At 39.6% G+C, this 24,636-nt stretch overlaps 1 protein-coding gene across 2 annotated transcripts in view; it reads right to left on the bottom strand.

Moving 5' to 3' along the window:
• Nucleotides 1-24,636, bottom strand: part of ST7 (suppression of tumorigenicity 7) — a 136,610-nt gene that overhangs the window by 30,852 nt on the left and 81,122 nt on the right. For both annotated transcript variants that reach the window (XM_064702689.1, XM_064702688.1), the window contains exons 3-8: nucleotides 19,204-19,363; nucleotides 15,390-15,444; nucleotides 14,683-14,798; nucleotides 13,469-13,544; nucleotides 11,530-11,684; nucleotides 8,466-8,563 (exon numbers count right to left, since the gene is read on the bottom strand). In XM_064702689.1, coding sequence (XP_064558759.1) covers nucleotides 8,466-8,563; nucleotides 11,530-11,684; nucleotides 13,469-13,544; nucleotides 14,683-14,798; nucleotides 15,390-15,444; nucleotides 19,204-19,363 — 660 coding nt within the window. The remainder of the gene's footprint in view (nucleotides 1-8,465; nucleotides 8,564-11,529; nucleotides 11,685-13,468; nucleotides 13,545-14,682; nucleotides 14,799-15,389; nucleotides 15,445-19,203; nucleotides 19,364-24,636) is intronic.

Raw genomic sequence — 24,636 nt, 5'->3', positions numbered from 1 at the left:
TATTCCCTCTCTACAACATGAGGATATTCAAACGGCTGTTGAACATTTAATACCAAATCTATGTTCACAAGGATTTTACTTTGAACTTCTATTGGTCAAAATACTTTCTGGAGATCCAAGTCAGACCTGGAGCTGGGTTTGTACACATTCCCTTCCAATTCTTCCGTGTGTTTGGGGGAAAATAGGTACAGGTATAGAAAGTGGAACTGCTTTTCTCTGAAAGAGTCATTATGTATACTGCAAATATATAGAAAAGGTAGTTTTGCAGGTAATTCAGCTTTGATTTTTTAGATAAATAATATTTTGGGAACATAAGTTTGCAGAAAAATTTTGGAAGTAAGTCTGACACAATCTGAACATATCTGAACACTAGTCCCAGAAGCACCCTGTTCCCAGATTCACTTCAATTCACATTACAGGGTGCAGGTTCAATGATTTTGTGATAGATATGAAAAAACAATGCTTGGAAAAAATACCTTATGGTACAAAGAAATCCACACCTGATTTGTTGGATGAGGAACAAGTTTCATCTCCCAAAGGACATTTATCGAAGAAGATTCCCTAACTGAGAGTATTTCAGCTACTGGCATTTTCACTTAGATATAATTTTTAAAACATTTTCAAGGAATGTAGCTTTAATGTCTGCATCAATTATTCTCCCTGTGACAACACTAACATCATGAATCAATTAACCAAGAAACATTATTTGTGTACAAACCCACTATAACCTCCAGCTTATACCTACAACTAGACCCCAGGACTGAAGGGAATGCAAAGGTGGACAAATGAATAATGTTATATACAACCTGCTGTTGACACATTTATTCTTCATTTGCATGATTAAATGCATGGTCACAAAATTTATGGGTAGGGCATGCAATCCTTCATTGCTGCTTGTACTCCCATCTTCTCCACAAACAAACAGTACCATTAGTCAGATCAATATATTCAACTGAATGCACTCAAAAATGCAGTGTGAATTTATCCCAAAATAAAGAGACAACAAGAAAACAAGGGGAATTCAATGCAAACAGTGAAACTGCTACAACCTTAATTACTAGAGCATATGTTTCTGCAATGGGTATCTGAAAAGGAAAACTGCCTCCTAAAGAAAGCATGGCTGAGGCTGCCATCCTTCAGGTGCAGCTGTCCACCAAAACTGAAGGGCCCACAGTACGGATAGCACTGCATCTTCTCAAGTGCTTTGCATAAACTGCTGTCTGGTACATGACCTGTAATCTGCTAACTGAACAAGGCGGCAAAGGTAAAACTCCAAGCCATTTCTGAGTAGAAAACCAGAAGTTTCCACTTCTGTGAGCTTCACTGTCTGCAGATGACCTTTCAGATGTCAAAGCTCTGACTGAAGCTCACCCTGGGCTTGAGGCATTGGTATTGTCACTCCATGTTGACCTTCTGATGTCTAATTAGATGCACTAATTTTTAAGTTGTTCCCCTGGCCAGCTCAACTGGCAAGGACAGAAGGGCAGAAACACTGTGAGCAGACTAAAGTTAGCACACAAAAAGCCTCAGATGCTTAAAAATGAGTCTAACTCCTGGTCCTAAAAGTGCAACTCATTCCACCACTGTCCCATTGTGAGTGGGATTCATGGGATAAAAACACATCATGGCTCTTGGAGTTGGAAAAATATCTAAAATACACTGGACCTATCTGAATCAAAGTTCTGCTTAATTATAGCAAAAGCAGGAATCTGTCAATTCATTAATTCCTTTAAGTACTGCATTCCTTTTGGTAAATGATCACTGGTTTCTTTGGAAGCAGCTCTACAGTTACCCTTTTACAGCTCAGAGAGGATAGCAGCTAAGAAACCAAATCAGTCAGATCCTGTTGTTTTGAAGCTTGGAAATAATTAGCAGTAGGATCCTTGTATTTTCCTCATACGTGGAATTCAGGAAATTTGACAACCTCAGAGTGTAAGAAAAGAGACCCAGATCCAGTTCACACTAACTCTGGGATGGCATGGGTTTATAATTTGCCAACATTCCATTTTAAACTTGAATTTAGAACTAGTGCTGCATAATATTCAAAGACAATATGACTTCTCTTCAATGTAGGATTAACAATGAGTAAATTAAGTGAAAAATGACCTTACTAAATATGCAAACAGTAAGGAAATATGTTAGAGCATGAAGCATTTTTGTTCTCTCTTAATTGGAGGATTAAAGTGTTTACAGTATGACAAGTTCTTTAATAAATACAATTATGAAAATGCTGTTATTTAGATTTTGCTGTAAAAAATGAATATATTTCAGGAATAAAGGGAAATTTAAAACAGATATGGCATGAACCCAGAAGAACACAAGTTATTCTAGATTTTGCACTTACTACTAAACAATCATGTTATATAAAACATGTAACAGTTCTAAATTATAATAATGTTTGTCACATCAAATATTAGTAACTTTATAAAGAATGAAAATAAAGTCATTACTCACAGTCCTGCTGAAGTCCCCTTTATTTGCATCCCAGATTCACAGAATGTTTTGGCTTAGAAAGGACCTTACAGATCATCTAGTTCCAACCCCCCCTGGTGAGGGTAGGGATACCTTCTATTAGAAGCAACCTGCTCATGAAAACTCATATTAAATACATTTAATTCCTCCTGAAAGTAAAAGTGGCTACTAAGAGGTGGCAAAAGCAGTAGACAGAATTAGTCCTGGAAAGAACATCCTAAAGTTCTTTTTTTCAGAAACTGACATATTTTTAGCAGTGGATTTTTAAGTGAAATAAAGTGAGGAAATTATCTAGGAGCTCAAAAATGAGCTAGGATAATCCAAAGAGATGGAAGACCATAATTAAAGTAATATACAAGTCTCTGAATATTGACTGATGCAAGATGAACAAAAAGGAGTCCAGTTACCAGGGCTCTCACCAAGACTATGTGACTGTATTCTATCTTAATAGAATGACAATGCTGGAAACCTGTAATTTATATGAGAAACATTACTGTCAGTTTAGGTAGTAGTCACCAAATTTTTAGCTTTTGAGAGTTCTGAGCAGAATCACAATCATGACTAAAAGTGAGGGGTCTGAGTCATGTGAAGATAAAGGAAGGGATAAATATCATTAGGGGAATCACAGAACTCTCCACTTTAAGAGCCCACTGAAATGAGGGATATTCCAACTTACTGTACCCACTTAGCATACCATGTGAATCTGTGAACAAACAAACTGTACTTGAATACAGAGACCTATGAAAATGTTAAAATCAGTATTTATCACTTGCCATTATTGCAGTGCTTGTGGATCAGAAAAAGAATTAACTGAAGATATCAATCTGTGGTGGAGACTGGCAAATGTCACCATTCACAGGAGTAGTAAAATATATGTAAAAGTATAGTATAGTAAAGAACAATAAAATCTATGAGATAACACTGGTCTCATTGAACCAAGTACCTTCCCTTCAAATTTTAATAAATGGTGCTTGAAACAACTGCGGCAGATGTGAATAAAACTAGAATCCCACTCACAGCAGCCCAGCCTGCCTAACCTGACCTGTGTAACACAAGCCAAAGAGTTTGACTCACTAATCCTTGCCTCAAGCACAGAAGCATTTGGGAGACACAGTCAGTAGCTGTCATGCAGAAATTGTGTTGTTAAGTTGCTAGGGATCATAACATCTTTATTAGGAATACTTTATTAGGAATAAGTACTCCCTTTGTTTCACACAATTTGGTAATTCAAGGTGCAGAACACTGTTCTGGTTACATATATATCTTACTCAAAAAGTAATCAGCAGTGCACACAAGAATACAGAATTTGACAGAATCTTGAATAAAAATCCTTATTCAAAGCTCAGTAAAGAAGTTGCCAAGAAAGTATGCTAGATTTGCAGAACTATCATACCAGCAAAAATCATTAATACAACTGATCAGAAGAAGATAAAAACCCAGCCTACCCATATCATTAAAATTGATTTAGTGTGGTTGAGTACCCTTTCAAACCCTTCAAGTGACATAATCTCTTAAAACTATTTCAGATGCTTAGGGCAGCCCAACTATTTACAGAACTTCTCATACAGCCAATGGCTAAGCATGCAGCCCTCTTGACAATACAAGCTGCCTAGATGTCCTCTGTGGCATAAAAGAGTGACTACAGGTGAGCACCAAGATGAACACAAAAACACATTAAACTGAAATATCCTCAGCAAGGTTCTCAGAGCTAAATATGTAAAAGCAGACTTCTAGGTCCTTTATAGTGGTCTAAAGAGTAATTTATCAGCAGATATGACTGATACTAGAAATAAAATATACTTTTCTGACCCTGAAAAAGTGTTTGTCATTCTTTCCTTCTCCAGACTTAAGGAAGACCTGGAGACCCTCTTCTCTCCCTCACTCAATTCTGAACAAAGTTGCTGAGCATAGAGCAAGCTGCAATTCCACTGTCTCAGAAATATGTACTTAATAAGAACACAAAGCAATCTTTGAGGGAATGCATGCCCATGGGGCAGGAGATAAATACACTCTAGAATGAGTTTCTTTCTTCTTCTCTCTGAAGGAGGAAGCAATTAAGAACTTCCACTTGCTTTGTCCAATAGCATACCTTTTGCCTGCCACTCTTCTCTTTCATAAACATACATCTCCCTTCAATTAAAGCTATTTTCACCAAATGTTCTCCAGAACAATCCCAAGAAGCTCCAATTAATTTGACAATTCATTTTCCTGCATGGTACATTTTCATCTGGATACTCCAGTGGCCCAGTTAAGAAAATGACTGTGTTGGCCTGCTCCTGAATTCAGTGGTGCAGTCACTGATTCAGTAACCCACAAAGCAGAGAGGGAAGTGCCTTTGCATACCCTCCCCATCCTCTGTTTTCCATCAATGAAAAACACAAGATGCAAACTTAGCACATTCCTGTTTTCTTCCACTGTAATGCTGAGGGATTCTGAAAAGAGAAGATGGAAAGCAGGTGGCACAAAAAGCCACCCTTGCTCATCACCACTACTGGCTTGGAAGATTCAACACAAGGGATACTAAAGATTACTCACAGCCATTATGGCCTTTCCCCTCTGCACATACTAAATCCTCCAACATCATTTAGAACAAACTACTTAAAATCCTCCCAACATAATCAGCACAACAAATAAAACAACGAGCACTGTAGACTTTCTCCTCAGGGACAGTAAAGCAATCTAGTTCCCTCACAGACCATATCATGCTCTGTATAAACAATAATAAAACTGGAATAATTCTGTTGACTACATTGGAGTTATTCCAACAATACAGTAATCAAAATGAGATCACAAGTTAACTCAATATATACAAATAGTGACAGCTGCTGGTTTCTATAGCAAAATATAGTCAATAATTATCATCAGAAATACAAGCAAAAGCAACACCTATGTATGATTCCATTACATGCTTCCATGGAAACTACATGTTTGTAATTCTCTTTAATTCAACTGAATGAATTACGTCCAAGCAGCAAAACCAGCAAAAAAATACTGTCTCAAAATCAATCACAGAATCAACAGAAATTCCTACCCAATTTTTTAAAATTAAAGCACCCTTGATTTTAAACAGTTTTTAAAAAAGCCCCTGCTTTTAAAAACCTTCAATATAATATTAAGAAATATGATTTTCCTATCAACAGTATATATGACCATAAAATAAAACTCTTATTGAAGTCACCAACAGCTCATTTTCCTTCCATTAAGGTGCTTTAAGTAGGATCTCAGTCTTTTCCTACAAAAAATTCAAGCAAGACAATCTAATCCGTCAGTAATGTCCTCAAGATGGCCTCATATATGCAATAAATTAAACACTCTCAAATATTTTATTTTTTCGAAGTGGCAAAGACTCACTACATCCCAATCATATTTCCCAGATGGTGTCATGAACCTCTTAACACTTCATTTCCATCATGTTCCATGCCTTGAGAAACCTGTTTTCAATCTTTCAAACACAAACAGGGCCTCCACCCTGTGTTCCCTGATGTTAGATTCAGCAGTCCCCAGCCAACATATTCTTCGTATTCTTTTTAGGATGAATAAATTCATCTCCTTCCTCATCAATCACAAAGAAACCTTCAATGACAGATTCATGTTCTTCAAACCTCTCCATAAGTGTACTATTTATGTCTTCTATGAAGAAATGGAGGATATGCATTCATCAGAAGTAAGTAGCTCCAAGCCAGTCTGGGAGAAGCATCTGCACAGCTGACTTGACCCTAATTTTGCTCCCAGCGTACTGGAGCTGTGACCTAGAGTTACTGCTGCTTTAATATTTCATCGAGAGACTTGCTAATTCTCAGCTCTGCTTGCTTAAAAAGAAGAGCTGTAAAGGTATCTAATTCAGTTCTGAGAATTTGGCTCAGTATCTCTATGTGGAAAAACACAGAATGCATTGATCTGAGTTGAAACTCCCTAAGATGAAATTCCATCTTTATACCTCCTCTGTCTTGCATCCAGTCCTTCCATTTTAACAAAACATTCCTGTTGAAGAGTGTTTTTTGTTTTTAAGTGTCTAATAGCTGATGACTTTGTCTCCCTGTTATTGCTGGCTCTGGAAATCCACATTGTACTTAATTGCAATAATTTTCTATTTTGCTTATAAATTTCAATTTTATCTCTAGTGAAAAAATAAGTCCTTCACTAATCAAAGCTCTGTTTCTCACTTTGCATAAGAAATCTAGGACTAGACAGACCACCCAAGTCCCCAGACCAAGTGCTCTGCATACACAACTATCCATACATATTGACATAGCAGAAGAATGCTTCACAGACTATCTGTTCCCCATAGCCCTATCTACAAATCTCAAAACACATTTAGCAGCCCATAGTAAGCTCCAGAATTTGCCATAATTATGATGTGTGATATTTGAAGGGGAAATTCAAAATTTTATCTTTCTTGTGTATTAATGCCAGAACTTAGAATTCCAATGTCTGTCCCAGAAACATTTCAGTATTTGTCCCACAGTGCTTGTGTAACAAAATTCATGAAGAATCAGTGGAGCTGGCTGGACTGAAAACAATGTTTTTGAAATCTACATTCTCCCAGCTGACCAGAAGACTGCTAAAACAGGTCTTTCTTCCTCATTCCTCTTTCTCACACTCCTAGCTGTACAATGGCTGTTTTTTTGACAAGCTCTTTTTCAACAACTCTGTCTGGGATTCTAGTGGTTCTGGAGACTGAGAGCTGTGTGCCTGAAGAGCTCCAGCAAGAGTCAGAAAACAAAGTTACTCACCACTTGGCATCTGTAGATACTTAGGATGAGAACCTCCATTATTATTGTGAACTCTGCTCAGTGTTTTCAAAAAATGCTTATGAGTGCTCCAGTTTCAAGACATGTCAAGTCCTGGATTCCAAGCTGGCAAACACACTTGCCCTACTGCCCCTGATGCAAGTGCCTCAGCTCCAAGAAAGTCACTTTCCTTTTTACATTAAAATTCCCACTGACATGTAACAAGAATTTCCCTTTTCACTAGGCAGCTTCCCGGACCATTCATCTGAGCTGCCTAAAGAACACTTTACACGTGCTTCATTCCAGTCTGGGATTTAATTTTGTGCATTTAAAATTTAACACCTGCATGTCAATTTGCAGAACTATGTATCTTGCTGGATTCATCTCTTCCATTTTTTTTTGTGGGAGCTGGAATATGAAGTGTAAGAAACAAAGGAAACTGGGAGTTTTACCATCATTTGCCCAGAGGTTCCATTCCTACTTCTGCCACAGACTTGCCACCTTAGGTGATATAAGTCACCTCCTCAAAGAGCTGTGCTCCTAATCTGCATCCTGGGAGTATCACTGAAAGAAATTCTGGGCATTCACGGCTACATTGAAAAACTGGAGCATTTTACATATTTGAAACACATACACTGCCTAATGTGAACAGCTGCCCCTTCTGCCATCTCCAAAATAGCTATGTTCAGTGTTTCAAGACTGTAACTTTTTAGCTTATAACTACCACTGGTGCTCCCCTGCCTACAAAGACACAATACAGTCAGCCTCCATCTCAGAGGGGGTTCAGTTAATTACAGATTCATAACTTGGGGTTTGACTTTTCAGTGATAGGTTTTGCATGAATAATTAACACCCTAGAGCTGAACAGTGTGACACAAACAATGCAGAGAGCCAAACTGCAGCTTTGAAGGAGAAAACAGAATACTTAAGTTAGCAGCATTCACCACATGGGCTCAGACAAAAAAATATTACAAACTTCATGATCAAATAATTAAAGACTGCCCTTCACTGCACATGTACCAGGATGGGAAGTTCAGGCTGCATGAGCAACCACCCATCTGGTATTAGATGTTGCTTTCCTAACTCCAATACATATCCCTATAAATAAATGATCACTTAACTTTGTCTTTATGTACATTACACATACAAATGAAATACCAGCAGTGCTGACTGAAGCAGGAGTGGCTGCTAACTTGCAAGAAAATGTATAATTTCTGTACTACAATTATGTAAATATGACATGCAAAAGAAATCCAAACTCACATCTCTCATCATTTTCACTGCTTCCCTGGTCCTTCCCAGCTTCCTTGCACACATTGCCAGCCTTCTTTTAATATATACTAACACATTGGTGTCCCTTCCTGTATAAGAGGAAAAAGAAACAGCATTAAAATAGAACAAAGGTTCATTGAATATTCCAACAAAAAAGGAAACACAGGTTTTTTAAAATTTTTTCTTACTCACTACCACCAATGCTTTCACAAGAATTTTAATAAAATGTTACCAAAATCAGAATATTTAGATGTGGCATAATAGAACTGAAATCAATGGAAATAATCAAGACATACAGTGGTACAAGTACTTATTGGAATGGCCTTGCACTGTGAAATATAAGCAGATCTGAAGGTACAGTTATGTACATGCTTGTCAAAAAGAAGTATTAAAGCAATTCCTCATCCTCCTAAAAAACTTTCTCTTAATGATTAGAAGAAAAGTATACTCTGAACTTTTTGTTTACAGCCTTTATTCATTACCCAATTACCATCTTCAAATTCCTCACACCACTAATTAGGGATGGCAAATTAACATATTTGAGATATGACAGTCCTGTGTGCTGGAAGATTCCCTAACAGCAAAGATGACAGAAACTGAACAGCAGTTATAATTATTCTCCTGGAGAACTCTCACTCCTTTCACTTCTCATTCACTTACAATGTGAACTCTTAAAATGCTTCTGGACCAACAGGAAATGAATGGACAGATAATAATCTATAAAATTACTGAATCATGAAAATGTAATACACCTGCTACAAATTATCTTTGAGTATAGCATGTGCTCTGTTAAGATTTTTAGCCTATTCCTAACATTTTCAAGCCTTTCATAATAAGAACAACATGTGTGCTGAAAACATTCCAAGTACCCACAAATTGTTTTAAAGGTGTTATTAAAATTTTCAATAGATTAGGCAGCAGGTCAAAAGGATTTACTTTAGAGGAAAAAAATAAATAAGGAGAGAATAATTTCTTTAGCTGTATTCTGTATTACCTAATTCCTTATCTCTCTATTGATTCCTATATATTTAATACACAATTTATTAGTTACATCTGTTTCAACATGTTTATGTAATGTGCTATGAGGTATACATTTCAGGTTAAGCTTCTTTTCAGGAGTTTGAGCAGGAATGCTCAAAAGGCATCCACTTACTAAGAAATCAAGACATTTTTTCAGACTAAAATTCTCTGAGGTTATTAATGACTTGGGATGCCTAACATGAGCAACCTTAAAAATAAAATTGCCTTTGCTTTTAATAGGCTATCACCTAAAGAGGGCAAGTTGGGTACTCAAAGTCATTATTTACTCTTTATGGTTTAACAAAATATTTTATAAAGGAGGTGGAACACGTGAAGAAACAGAAACATAGAACAACATGTTGTGGTTCAAGAGCTTACAGTGTATTTCACCTTTAAAAGACGAAATGCCTACTCTTCATCCCAGAATTAACTCTGAAGACCAGAAATAGAATACAGGACTTCTCAGAACCATGGAACTGCAACACATGTCCCTCCTCTCCACCTTTGTAAACATGCAGAAGTCTAGCATACAATCAAAAGAATTCTAAGTGAAGCCCCTGTGTCCAAGGCAACATCTGAGGCTGCAGATTCCCTAATTTCTGTGGGTGCACACTGACATTTTCAAGGGGAGACTGAGTGCTACAGAACAGTGGGATGATCAGGCCCCTCCTGAAGGCATGGTCAGAGCTGGCAGTCACTTTTCTGCCTCCCTGCTCTGTGACAGTGCACTTAGCTTTGTAATTCAATGGTTACTTCCTCTGCTGCAGTACTGAAGGGTGGCAAATCTGATGATGACAGAAGCTACCTAGCACACACAGGTTACAGAAATAACATACTTGTATCTGCCTGCACAAACCTTCCCAGGCTACCTTGGACAAAAACATCGTGACAGTGCTTACTAACCACTTATTGTGTACTTTTCATAGAATTGGTGCACTCAAGATGGATTGAGTATGCAAATTAAGGTTTCACAGACAACCATAAGCCTGCTAGAGCCCAAAAATTGCTTCAAGGGCTCAGCTGCTTTCTATTTTTACTTTCACCAAAAATGAACAAACCATTCTAAATATGATTTTACAAACAACAAATGTTTTAAATACTATCCCCAAGTTTTAGGAAACCTTGGGTTTTCAGGTATATACTTGCATACACATTTGAAACCAGGGATCACAGACAATTTTACTATGTACAATTTTTATCAGTAATCTTCAAATTATGGAGGATAGCCAGAGGCTGTGAAATCAGGTCCTGAGAAACCTGAAGATGCCCAAAAGTATGCTAGTGCTTGTATTTATGTAATTGATTTGTGTTATCTTTGCCTAAGGTATCCACTGTAGTCTAGAAATAACCTTGACTGCTTGCTTTATTATCTTTTTGGTCATTTACTGTCAGTGAATGTATTTTCTTAGATTTAAGGAGACTCTAATAAATAGCACAGCAGATAAACCTGCTTATTCAAACTTTTTAAAAAAGTAATAAAAATCTTGACTTCCATTTAAAGCACTTTATTACTCAATTTTTAAAATTTTAAGTTTCTGTGACCTTTCTTAATAAATGCAACTAACTTCCAACGTCTCACTGGCTAATGGGTCTCATTAACTTTTACACAGAACAACACAGTGTAAGCATTTACCCCAGAGGTGATGGAAAAAAGCAGGCTAAACATCACTTCACTCCCGTTTCCACCATGCCTTTTCACAACATAAGCCCAGTTTGCAAAAAGGCAACTTCCTTAAAGGGTGTTCAGCTTTTCCTGAATGTCATTTCTCTTTGGCTCTGATACCTTTTCTTTTCTGTTAAGTACATGCTTATGCATCTTCTGCCATGACAAAATAAAGGCACATCTGTAATCTGAGCATTGACATCTCAGCAACAGAATCAAGTAAAAACACTAAAACAGAATAGTCTGGCTCTAGGACCACATTCCAGCCAATGTCGAACACTGACTGCATAGTTCTTAGGGGGAAAACAAAAAACCCCAAAACCCCAAATCCAAAGAACTCTTTGGAAGTTCTCTCCCTCCTAAAAAACTTACTGTGTTGGGCTTCATATTGGGCACCATGGTGCTGTAGCTGCTGGCTGCGCCTGTAACAGCCCTCTCCAGCTTTCAGAGCCTGCTTGAACAGCTTCTCTGCCTCTACAATTGTTGTTGCTTCCTCTTCAGCTAAGAGAATATAAGCAGTAGCACACCTGCAAAAATATCAGACGAAAAACCATGAGAAAGGTATGTGAAGTAAAAACTATATGAAGACATGCAGACTAGAAGGGATGTACTAAATACAGAGGCAAGGAAATGTTGTCTGTGTACCTTTCTGATGAACTATCCCAATGAACAAATATTCTGTCAACAACACCATGACTCTCATTTTTAGGACCTGTATCACTCAGCCCTTGAGTACACCTACTGACAACTGTCCCAGAAAGTAAAGCAGCTGTCTCACTAATCCTACATCCCTAAAACTCGTTCTGGAAATCAAGACTAGTTTTATGCACTATTGTTTTAATATAAACCACATCCCTTACCGTAAAGATATGAAAAGAATCAACAGAACTGTAACATTTGCCATATAAAAAGAACAGATTATAAGTGTAGTTGTAAAGATAAAACAACAACAACAAAGAAAACCCAACCCAGACCAAGCAAAAACCAAAACAGCACTGTGCCCTTGCAGCAGAGCTGCACCAGAAGTGTTTCCAGCAGGTTGAGGGAGGTGATCCTTACCCTCTAGTCAGCCCTGATGAGGTCACATGTGGTGTGCTGTGTCCAGCTCTGGGCTCCCCAGCACAAGGGGGACACGGACATGCAGAGAGTCCAATGAAGGTGATTAGGGACTGGGGCATCTCACATATGAGAAATGTGTGAGAGACCTAGGACTGTTCAGTCTGGAAAAGAAAAGGCTTGGGGGGGGAATTTGTCAAAGTTTGTAAATTCCCGCAGTGAGGGGGCAAAGAGGAAAGTGCCAGGCTCCTTTTAGTGGTTCCCAGTGAAACGATCAGAGACAATGGGCACAAAAAACCACACAGGAGGTTCTCCCTGAATCTCAGAAACACTTTTTTTACTATAAAGGTGACTGAGGACTGGTACAAGCTGTCCAAGGAAGTTGTCAGGTCTCTCTCCTTGGAGACATTCAAAAGCCTGCTGGACATGTTTCTGTGCCAGGCATTGTAGGTGGCCCTGTCTGAAGGGAGAGGTTACATGCTGACCTCCAAAAATCTCTGCTAACCTCATCCATTCTGTAATTCTGTGAAATGTGAGTAGGACAGGCTTATAGCTTGCTTTTTCCCTTTTATGCTGCATGTTAAATCACTATACAAGAAGAAAAAATTCCTTCTTTTCTTCTGATGAAACACATGAAGGATTATCTGTACAGCACCAGTTTATGGAATTCTAGAAGCTAGCAATCTAACTTCAGCAACTTAAGGGGTTCCTTTTATGCATGTTAGCAACATTTATACAGTTTGCCATACCAGTAAATCATCAGCACTGTTTATTGTGGGATCTCAAAATACTACACTTCTCATTGAAAAAAATAAATAACAGACTCAAGGACCAAAAGTCACAGCAAATTACATCATGTTTTCTCATATTATGAAATGAGTATTTTGAGAATGTGTTTATGAGTTCCTTCTTTCTTGCTTCTGTTTTTGATGACTGAGAAATCCAGAAGGAAACTCTTCATCCTTTAAATGCATATTTCATATGCTCATCAGGAGGTAAATTAATTAGCATTTTTCTATGCTGTTCCAAAGCCTGCTGACATCAATAGGAAGACTCCCATTGTCATCACTACCCTAAGGATCTTCTGGGTAGCTAGCACAACATGCAGCTGTGCTGGTTTCCTTCTGTTGTAGGCCTTCCTTTGACAGGCCTGTAATCGTGGTTAAAAATTACTACAGCAAACCTCCAGCCTTAAAATATCATCAAATGGTTTTTTAAAAGACAGGAAATAAATGTTAATGTTGTTGTCACTCACTCATTCAATTCCAAAGCTTCATGTGCTGCAGAAATTCGGGCTTGAGGGTTTCTCTCTCTCCAGGCTTTTTGCATTACTATTCAATAAACAAAGGAAGAGAAAGAAATATCAGTTATTAAAGGATTAACAAGGAGAATCCACCGCACTGTAAAAAAATAATTTATTGATCTCAGCCTAAGTCACTACAGAGCATTTCATATAGCTCAGTGATCATTCAAAAAGACACAAAACAAACAAGAGCTTTTGTCCCAAATACTCAATGTTTTTTCTTCTTTCATTTAATTAAACTTTTTTCTAGGAGAAAGTCTGGCTGAGAGATCAGGCTGTCTGCATTGCCAAATACAGAGGTGACAAGCAGCTACCTCCTCTTGATGTAGTAGATCCCACAGAGAACAAAACAATAAAGGGATAGTTGGGGTTCTTATTCTAGCTCCTTATTGAGCTGTTGATTTATGTGAATGCTAAACGGAAACAACTTCCAGGCTAATATTACCACCTCATAATTACACCACAAGTTCAGAAAATAGGATTCATATTTATCATGTGCCAAAAAAACCACAATATGCTCTCCTATGTAACTATGCCTTCAGAATGGAGCACCCAACTGTTAGTATCTCTCCTTTCCTAAGAGACAAATATTTATCTCTTCACAGGCAAATTCTAATGACTGAAATCATTGTTGTATATTTTTAGTAGAATGAAAGTCTGCATATGGACTTCACAATACAGGCTTAACACAACTAAAGCTGCTCATACAAATTCAGTTGTAAATGTGCTGCTCCCAAATTTTTACAGACCTAACTACATCAGGGAATCAAACACAGGTCTCAAATTTTACATCAGCTCTCTCTCTTCTATCAGCGTAGACCAAATGAAACCTGGATAATGTAACTCAACCTACTGCACTGCAGCTGGAGGCAAATTAAGCTATGTATGTTTGAAGCCACTGCAAGAAAGAGGACAAAAGGAACAAGCCTTTACACTTTTAAATGGTACCTTGAATGACTCCAGCAACACAGCAGAACACAGCAACACAAATTAAATAATTTACATATATAGCTACTTGTTCAGACCTAGAATTCTATAAATTCATTATCAAAATTTTGCCTTTTCTTATCCACATGAAAGAGCTGATGTCTCACTGCATTTTTCTTGCATCAGTTTAAATCAGCCATGAATCTATCATTAATCCAATTGTTCCCAAGGTCTCTTACTAGCATCTGCAGGCCGTAAATGATCTGTGTCACAGGTAAAGAATGTCTGATGGTCCTGTGCTGAAAGATTCATATCGTAGTAAGTCAAAGGTTCTCTTCCTGTTACCCATGTGTACCTGCAAACGAGCCAACAAGGAGACATTCTGGTTAATGAGGTCACACTGGCAAAACAAATCCAGAAAAGAATCCCAGACCTCTGAGATAGGCATAGCCAAGAAATTCACCTGGCCAATCTTCTAACCAACATACATTGCATTTCACCATACTGGGATGGAGCAATGGCAGCTGAGCCTAAGCTAATGAGGATGTTGAAAAGGACACACTGGAATTTGGTAAAACACATATTCAAACATTAGGACTCAATGAAACCTATATGGAATTCATTAGGATTTTTGCTAGAATGGATTTGAACAGAACTGCTGCATTAGCACCAGGCACAACACACTTAGGTTACTCCATCTTTTTTTATAAAGTTGCCAAAAATTGGAGAAATAGCAAATATTAAGAGAAATAAGAAAGTGCATCAGCATGAATTTAAATTCCTTTTAATTCAGGAACATTTTATGAATTACAGAAAAACCTGACATAAGTGCATTTTTCTACAGTTGATTTTGTTTCTTCATCTCCTAAGTTAAATTAATGGAACAGAACAGTTAAGCTCCTTAAGGCAGGACTATGCCTGAAAATTGTAATTTTGTAGCACCTACCGATTATATTCAGCTCCTCTGAACAGATTTAAGGGATTTCGCCAGACTTTGCACTCTGTAAGAAGCAGACACACACATAATTAATCTTTCCCAAATTACAATGGTACTTGAGGTTTATAAAAAACATCAGTTACCATACAATGAGAGCCTTATCAAATGGCTTTTTTATAGGTGCAAATGCAAAAACCCATCTAGAGCACCAAGATGAAGGTAATCAGACTGCTCTTCCTTTCTTAAATAATAATTTAATTATAAATTAGTGTCAACAAATGCAATCATTCCAGACAAATAACCACTAACAAAGCCCCAAATGCCACATGAAAAGATAATACTGATTAGTTCCAGGACTCACATTTACCATAATGCAGAACTGAAGAGGGATCACACTGAGTTATTGCACTGAAAAAACAGCAATTAACCCAGTCCCTACGGACTTGTTATTTCTCTAGAAAAACATCACTGTCCAGTTAATGCTGTAAATCACTGTGAATCTCAGCTACAGTTGCCAAATTTAATTCCTCCTTAGTTTGTGAAGTAAAAATCCATGCAAACATCTGCTGATCTTACTTAAGATATAAGCAGATGCTGAAACTGATTGGCAGAGAAAAGTTGATTGCATTCCAAAGGTTTCAGAATATTAGAAACATTTTATAAATTTCCCTTGTGGGAAAAATCGTGAATTTTTCACACTACAAGAAGTAAGAGATATGGAAATCAACAACGCAATTTAAAGAAAAATTGAAAAAATATAACTAAGCTGTACAGTCTTTGAAACAGTGACGTCTTGATTCTGGTTTTACCTTTAACACCAGATTTATTCTCTTAACTTTCAACAAAGACAATTCACTCCAGTGAAGGTGAAACCAGAATGAACCCCACAATTTGCACAAGGACTCACTGAGAGGCAGGATGTCACTCCACCTCAGGGCTGCTACTGGATGAGCTTTCACATGGGGCTCTGCAGAAACTCACCAGTAGCACTGGCCCTCCAGCATGTCACTAGGTGCTTTCTACTAAAAATGATCACCAACATGTTTCTCCCTATGAATTTTTCTGACATAATTTCTGAAGAGATCAGACCAACAGTTTTCTGGTAGAATACTGAATCAGAAGAGTATCCTTATGGTAACAATATGTCTGTTCCCTTTATGCCTGTTCTGTTAGGAGAAGTACTGAACAGCAAGTCAAGTCCTCCTCTCTTCTCAAGGACACAGCTCCTACATCTGAGTATGGGGCTACAGAGGCACGGACAGTAAGCATTTTGCATCGATTATTCACAGTAACAGAAGGAGACCCTCAGCAACACAGAAACTAGTCAAGTGGAATAAGAGGTGGGCCCTCAGTTTGCTGCCTACCCAGCAAGTGCATGGAGCAGACACAGCAACAGGCAGACTGTAGGGAAGAGTGTATTTGAAGTACCCATTTCAGCAGGCAGCTAATATTAGAAAGTTCCACTGGTTTACTCAGCACAAGTGCTTGAGTGACATTCTGCTGTGCTCTGCTGTGCAGCCAGAGTATGGCTGTTTGACAAGCTTCAACTCCACAGTTTTTATATAATATGACTTTCAAACCATTATAAATATTAAATCAACATCAGACTTCTCAGTTCCAGGTGTCCTGACCTGGTCTGTTTGCAGCCAATGAGATTGGGTAACAACTATCTGACTGCAATGACACTTTTTGTTCATCCTATTTGAATTCAAGTGGTTATGCTTCATCCAAAGCATGAAGTATTTTGGCACTTAGCAGGGAAAGCTAAACTGAGCAAAAAGAAGGGGAAGTAAAGAAGGCCTTTTATTGCCACCTGAAGGCACAAATAACAGGCTATATAAAATAATAGGCTAAAATAAATCCACAAAGACACGCTGTCCAGAGACACTGAGAGTCCCAGTTCAGTGGCAGTGCACTGAAAGCAAAGACACCTTGACTATTTCTTTGTATCAGAAAATTCAAGATGTTTGTGTGAACCTCACCAGTTAAAACACTGTGCCTTTGCTTTAAAATGACAGGAGTTATTTTGAGCTGCTGAGTGTGATTGAGCCCACTGATGAGTGCACACAGGTGGTTCCAAGACAAACCATGCTTTCTGCCAGTTCACCCAAATCTAATATCCTGGACCGTGCACTGCTGCTATTCACAGCCTCTCTTCAGATGAGAATGCCAACAGCTGAATTTGCTGTGCTACATGGAGGATTCCTCAAGTAGACATGCTCAGTAAATAACAAGGTTTTGTGAAGCCACCTCTATTATTTAACATGTAAGTTCAGAGCTAATTCTTGTTTGCCTGTTTTCATGCACACTGAGGAGTAGAATAAAATTTGCCAGGTGCAGACATAGGGAGCTCAACTGTGGAACAATGTTTTCTCCATAAGTGATTTTTTTCTTTTCATTCCCTTTTCTTCACTTGTAAATTCTGATATATTCTAAAAGCCTGCAGATGAAATAAATGTAATAAAATTCTGGTTGAATCTAAGGGCACATCCATAAGATTATGGCTCGTAAGCCAAGCTAGGACAGAGACAGGTAAGCTTCATTTTACAGATGAGGAGCACAAACCCAGATGCTCCTGCCTTGACATTAACAGTGAGTACCTCCCACTCAAGCCAGAAGCAATAGCATACCAGCATTTTCATCACTCATGGGCTAATTTTTCAATCCTCAGGCAACTAAGTTACTCAATTAGGGAGACAGGTTCCTCTGTGGCTCCTTCAGTCCACAAATTTCAGTGCTTGAGGGGCTGATTCATTATAGGCAGGCTGGGACCATCGCCGAGGCACCTGACTCAAAGTGCCTCAGGCCTGAATGACTTAGGGTCAGAGTCTTCACTCCTTGCTCTGAAACTTGTAGGGGATGTGATTGCCTGGAAGCTTGCAAAACGCAGGCCACAGATGCCTGAAAGCATGCCTCCTAAACTGGGGGCCTTGTAAAAAACCCTGACTATGTCAGGACTTGTCCAAAGTCACAAAGTAAATCTGTAGCAGACTCGGGAACATAACAAGCCCTTAAGCTGTTAAAAGCCACCACGCTTTTAAGCCACCACTTATTAAGGTTAAATCCAAATGTTGTTTACATACTACTTACAAAAAGTAAGTTTTTATTTTGTATTTATAAAAAAGTGATGCAAAACCAGATGAACATTTCTTACTTCTTTGTCTGTTTTTTTTTTTAAACGACTTTGCTATTACTTTAAATGATTTCACTAAAAATACAGCCTTTAGAGTAACAGAATCAGGTAACTGGCTGAGTTGGAAGGGACCACAGTGGCTGACCTAAACATGGCACAGGATTGCATTCAGATGGTCTAGAATATCTCCAGGGAAGGAGACTCCACAGCCTCTCTGAGCAACCTGTTCCAGTGCTTGGTCACCTGCACAATACAGAAGTTCTTCCCTATATTCAGGTGGAACTTCCTGTGCACCAGCTTCTGCCCATTGCCCTTTGTCCTTCACATTGGCACCACCGAGCTCCATCCCTTTGACACCCTCTTTTCATACAGACATGGATGATGAGATCTCCACGCATTGTCTCTTCTCCAGGCTGAACAGGCCCAGCTCCCTGAGCCTTTCCTCGTAAGAGATGCTCCATCCCCTTAATCATCTTTGCAGCCCCTCCACTGGACAAAGGACACTGCAGAAAGAGCACGGGCTATTTCGCAGGGGTTTCACAACACGGAGAAAACACATGCATTAACCAGGCAGCCTGAACACCACAACACCCTTCCGTGAGTTCGGAAGGATGCAATCAGCAGCTACCGAGGAGGCAGCAGTGCCATTCCCCGGGCAGCGGGAGCCCGGGCCGGGCCGGCGCCGCTCACCTGAGACGCTCTGGCGGTTCGAGTCCGCGTCCCCGCCCGCGGCGCTGGCGGCGCTGGGCGCGCTGTTGTCCACCCCGCCCAGCAGGGGGCGCAGGTGGCTCACCGAGACCTGCTCGATGAAGGAGGTGCCGTACTTGCGGAAGTACCACCACTCGAAGATCTGCAAGGCAGACACACGCCGTCAGGGCCGCCGGCCTCCGCCCCGACTGCAGCCCGCTCCCCCGTCCGCCCCGAGCCCCGATTCCAGCCCGCTCCCCCGCCCGCCCCGAGCCCCGATTCCCGCCCGCTCCTCCCCTCAGCGCTGCGCCGCAGCCCGACAGGCGAGGACGCAGCCCCGGCCGCCCCGCGGCCTCCCTGCCCGAGCACACGGAGAAGTTAAATGTAACCCAAGTTTAGGAGGACAATCTCAAATCATGTCAACGCAATGTTTTTTGGGTTTGGTTTTTTTTTTTTGTTTGCACTTTTTAAATATATTTTTTTAACCCAAATAACCTCTATAACCTCAAATTATTTCAGCTGTTAGGCCTCTTTCTTTAAATTTACGTCTATAATACAGCTCTCCCCGCAAACCCCCACTGGGCCCAATGGCAGCCCCGCCGATAGGATGGATGCTGCAGCCAGGGGTGAGCCTGCCTCGCCTTGCCTCAACTCCCTCTGCAGGCCAGGGAATGGGAGCAAAGGCAGGCTTGCTTGTTTCCCCAGTACATGCTTCCACAGAGTTTAATTTAAAATTAGTTTAATTTCCAATTAGTTTAATTTTGAAAAGTTAAAAATGCCAAACAAACTCTAGGAAGCTGAATCCTATTCCTTTTAGGATTTTCCACCCCTTAGCTGAACTGTGTTTTATTTTGTTTGGCTGACTTGGGCTGACTCCGAATTAATTTTATTTTCAGGCATTTAGCTAGCAAATCAGAAAAAAAATATTATTTACAGAACGCTATTTGGGAAATAATTTCACAGCCTTGTAATTGAAATTATACACATAAACATGTATCTGTGGTATTTTCACCAAAAAATATATTACTCAGTAAGAAAACATATTTCAGGAAACCACATAAACCTGAAAATGAAGAATAATTCATATAAATATGGAAAAGGTTTAGACTGTAAAAATTGTAAAGAAACACGAATAGAGAAGGTGAACTTGAATCATCACCCAAACATTTACATAGCACAGGAAACAAAAGCAAATCTAAGGAGTTTTGAGAAATTTGGCAGGATTTTGCAATACAGATTGCACTAAAAATTGGGAACAAACACTTTCTGCCCTTCCATTTTCCTCAGTATCTCCATGTGTTACACCAGTCCTGAAAGCTTTGATAAAATCTCTTCCTACTAGGCACAAACAACAATAAGAGAAAGGATTGTGTTCACATCTTTGTCACCATCAGTGTGCTGTCGGGCAGGTTTTGGTGGGTCAGTCAATAGCAGGCTCTGGAAGGCCTCTTTGGGGTCTGCCTGCTCCAGAAAAGTTCAGGCCAGGCTTCACATACGTCTTTCTTCAATTTTTTTTTTTTATTTTTAAGTTCTCTTGACGTCTTTATATAGCTGAAATTACTTCTGTGTCCATGAGATTGGACTGTCTGTAGACAAGACATAATTTTTACCCCAACCCCTTTTTTAAAGAAGTGGGAGATAAATTTTCTGACATAGAGGGAAAATGTTTCTCTCCAAAAGATGCTCCCAATACATTCTGCACTGAGGCTTCCCCTGGATTTAAAGGTGTTGTTAAAGCATCTATAGAGGATTCATATGGAAGGACTCTATCTGCACAGGAGTGAAAGGGAATGAATGTCTGAATATGTGAACTCGTCTCAAGGATGGCTACTTGAGATGAGTTCACACGAGATTGTGTGGCAGCTCTGGAGATCACTTCCCAAAATAATCTAATGGCATTTCTGGGAGACATCAACAAGAAAGAGTGGAGCAGTCTGATGGGAAGAAGACAGAAGGACTATGTGAATACATAGCATGTGAGAAGATAAACAGATGGTCACAGAGAAACCAGAGCATTAACATATTCAGATCTTTGTGAACTCTTTCCCACCCATGTCACCAAAAACCCACACGACCTGGACAGTTCCTCCTTACACAGAGTCTGAGGTGCATTTGTCACTGTTCTGGTTCCACTAGCATGTGCCTGCAACAGCAGCCAGGTGGGAATGCCAAGTGCCAAGGACAGAATGCTGATGCAGTGTCACTGAACGCTTGTTCCACACTGCTGATAGGCTTCCCCTGGCATGCATCACTGCCTCTGAATGCTGGAGATGGTGGACAGGGAACTGGCACAGGTGTGTCAGCTTTGCTTTCAGCTGTTCTCATGCTCTTAGGCACACCAAACTTTTTAAAGGGGTTAAAGTTTGTATCTTATGATTTAAGAGAGCACCATAAGCATGTGGCTGACTGTAAGAAAAAGGCTACAGCATAAGACACAGTCATAGATCTGCTGTGAACATGTTTCTGTTCTGTCTTTGAAAACCTTGGAACAAAGCAAGGCACAAAAGCCACAGTTCTACCTGTCCAAAGCCTCAGAGGGAGAGTGTGCTAGGAATGAAGGATTATAGTCCTGCACTGAGGCAAGGGACACTCAGGAAGAATTTCACTATAGCCTAAGTCAAGGACTCAGGTACAGCTGCCAGACTGCCTGTGCAAAACTCAGAGCATATCTAACAAGCTTTGTACTTTCTCTAAGAGAGGAAATAAAAAAGGTTTTACAAAATGTGCTAATAAATTCCTGCTCATTAGTTTAGTCATGATCAGCTTTTAGATGAGGTCAGTAAACCCAGAGCGGGAGTGAGCAGCACAAAAGCACACTTGAGCCCACTTGTCCTGCACAAATGTATACCAGCTGGGAAGCTGTCACACTGAATTTCAATGAAACTGAGGGGACAATCACTAAGAAAGTACATACACATAAATGTGGTCTCTGCTACAGTTCAGCTGAGTGACAGAAGCTTGCTCAGATGTGACACAGCTGTAAGTCTGCCTCCTTAGACTTTCAAATACATTAATAAATTTTTATAAAGGCATTAAAGCTCACAAATTGTTTAGAGCAGCTTTGAAAAATATTTGCTATGTTGAGTGAATCCAATGCCAGGAAACATCAGCCAGACCTCAATCCATACCGTCTCTTAGAAATTACAGCCATAAATCATCATCATCACAAGCCTTTGCTTGGAATGATTTGTTCAGCGTGTATGAAGAGGTAAAATCTGTAATTTGGTACTTAAGTCAAAACAATAAATTATTTTTAGAGAATTTCTGCATCTTAGCATCATCTGGTTTGAAACCTGATTTCTGTAAATCAAATTTGACTTCTAACTGCATCATCTAGTTTGAAAGCCATGTGAAGTCAACATGTCAATCTTTTGACAGTTCAGCAGATGAGAGATCATTTGATAGAATAAATTACTATAAGGATTAATTACTCACTGACAGAGATCTGGAGTAGAGAGGAAATTTATCAGAAGGGTAATTCCTGAACCACCTCTGAAAGAAAAGGCCACCTCATTTCTGTCATATACATACAGTGGGACGGGAGCTCATTTTCAGAGATCTCCCCTTCACAGCAGTGGCAAACTTCTTGGGGGTCTTTCTAGCCGGTGCCTGTGCTTTCAAATTGAAACAGGGTCAAGCATCTCCAAACTCTCAAGGGATTTTTGGGACCATAATGTTCCAAGGGCCAAGTTACAACCCTGTTCTGAACATTTCCAGCTTTATGCATTAAGTGCAATTTAGAATTTTTATTTTTTTAATCTGGTATAGGTATTGCTTAATGTGAGAGTATTTGATGTTGGAAACGTTTTCTTAATGCACTTCTCTTCCCTTGTGCAATGAAAATGTTATAGTCATCCTCTTTCTTATCTCTGCTCTCACATACAAACAATCCCAGATAATTTTATTTAGCTCCGTAGCAACGGATCTATTCCACATCACTTGGCTATCAGATCTGATCTTCCTGCACAGTTTTTCAGAACAGATATTCCATTATATATGCATCAATTCACAAGGGATGGTTTTGGTGTGGTTTTCACTGGACCAAGGAGCAATGTCTATCCATTATTTGAATTATGCTTTTCTGCTTCTCATTTCTGAGACAGACATCCTCTTTTAGAGCAAACACTCTGTTATCCCCTCCTAGTGTACATGTATGGAGTCTTCAACAGAAGCACTAAAGGATTTAATTTGCCAGCATCTTCCACAGCTCAGATTTCTCTTTCAGTCTTGTAATGAGACTTTCATGTCTCAGATGGGTAGATTTGGAGTACTCTTTAACCAATCTAATAGATTTAAAGGAAACTTACTCTCTGGAGGAACAGCATAGTGCTGGCAAGACTTGGTTCCATGATTAAGGCTATTTTATAAATAAAAGGGACCACAACACAGGCTTGGCTCAAATAATCCATGCTGTTGGTTTGGTGGCACACTACCTGGCCTGTGTCAACTCTCCCAGGCAATGACTGCAAATGTTCCAGGTGTATTACAGCCCAGGGGCTGTTTGCAGTAGACACTATGGAAAAGTTCATCCATGTTTTGGAAGCAAGAGTCTTTACCCATATGAATGTGACTATACAATGCTACTTGCCTTCCAACAAAGCAAGCTGCTGGTCTGTTTTATTCAGCTACTAGGGGTAGCCAGTGACTTCTGATCCTCCAGTCCTCCCCGTCTTGGATCTAGGAAACAGCATGCCTCTGACCATGCTGAGTGTCCTTGATGACAGCCTTGAAGGATAAGCATCCCCTTTCCTTCTAAATTAAATACACCCACTCAGCATCCTCTTAGGCTGCTCCTGGTTACGGAACCTCCATTTGTCTTATCTCAAAGAGTTAGCAGGAGAATATACATGCAGAGCTAGTGGGCAGCGTATTCAGAATTAATAGCTATTTACTTGATCCACCTCTGGAAATACAGAAACTCAAAAGAAAATAACATATTGCCTGGATTAAGTGTGTTACTTCTCTCAACACTGTGTAGATCCCACCTAGTTATGACAGCATTTTCTTGTCTGTGGACTGGGTTACAGCCTGCCTTCCAATAGACCCTTCCTCTCTCATCTGCTCCTTTGCAAATGTTTCCAGTTTCTTAGGAACTCCTTACAATGATTCTGCCCTTCCTGACCTTGAGTCTTCTCTGAGCAGCGCAGAAACTTTGAATGGCTACCATGTACTGCTTTTCAGTCCTTGAAGACTTTCAGTCCCTGCACAACTGTCAGACTTTCCCAGAGCCTGTGGCAGCACCCAGAACTCAGCCACCTTTCTGGCTCTCTGCAGCAGACTACACAAAGGTAGAGAAACAATTAGTATCTACAGAAAATAAGTCCTGTGTTACTCAGGTTCTCCCTCAGACTTCCTGTACTGGTTCCACTGGTTCCAAAACGCTGTGACTCTGACAGCATGCTGTGCACTTGGGTAGCAGCAAACAGCCTTGCTGCT

The sequence above is a fragment of the Zonotrichia leucophrys genome, chromosome 1A (assembly GCF_028769735.1).
Source record: "Zonotrichia leucophrys gambelii isolate GWCS_2022_RI chromosome 1A, RI_Zleu_2.0, whole genome shotgun sequence".
NCBI classification, from domain to species: Eukaryota; Metazoa; Chordata; class Aves; order Passeriformes; family Passerellidae; genus Zonotrichia; species Zonotrichia leucophrys.
This window is presented reverse-complemented; position numbering and strand designations above follow the sequence as displayed.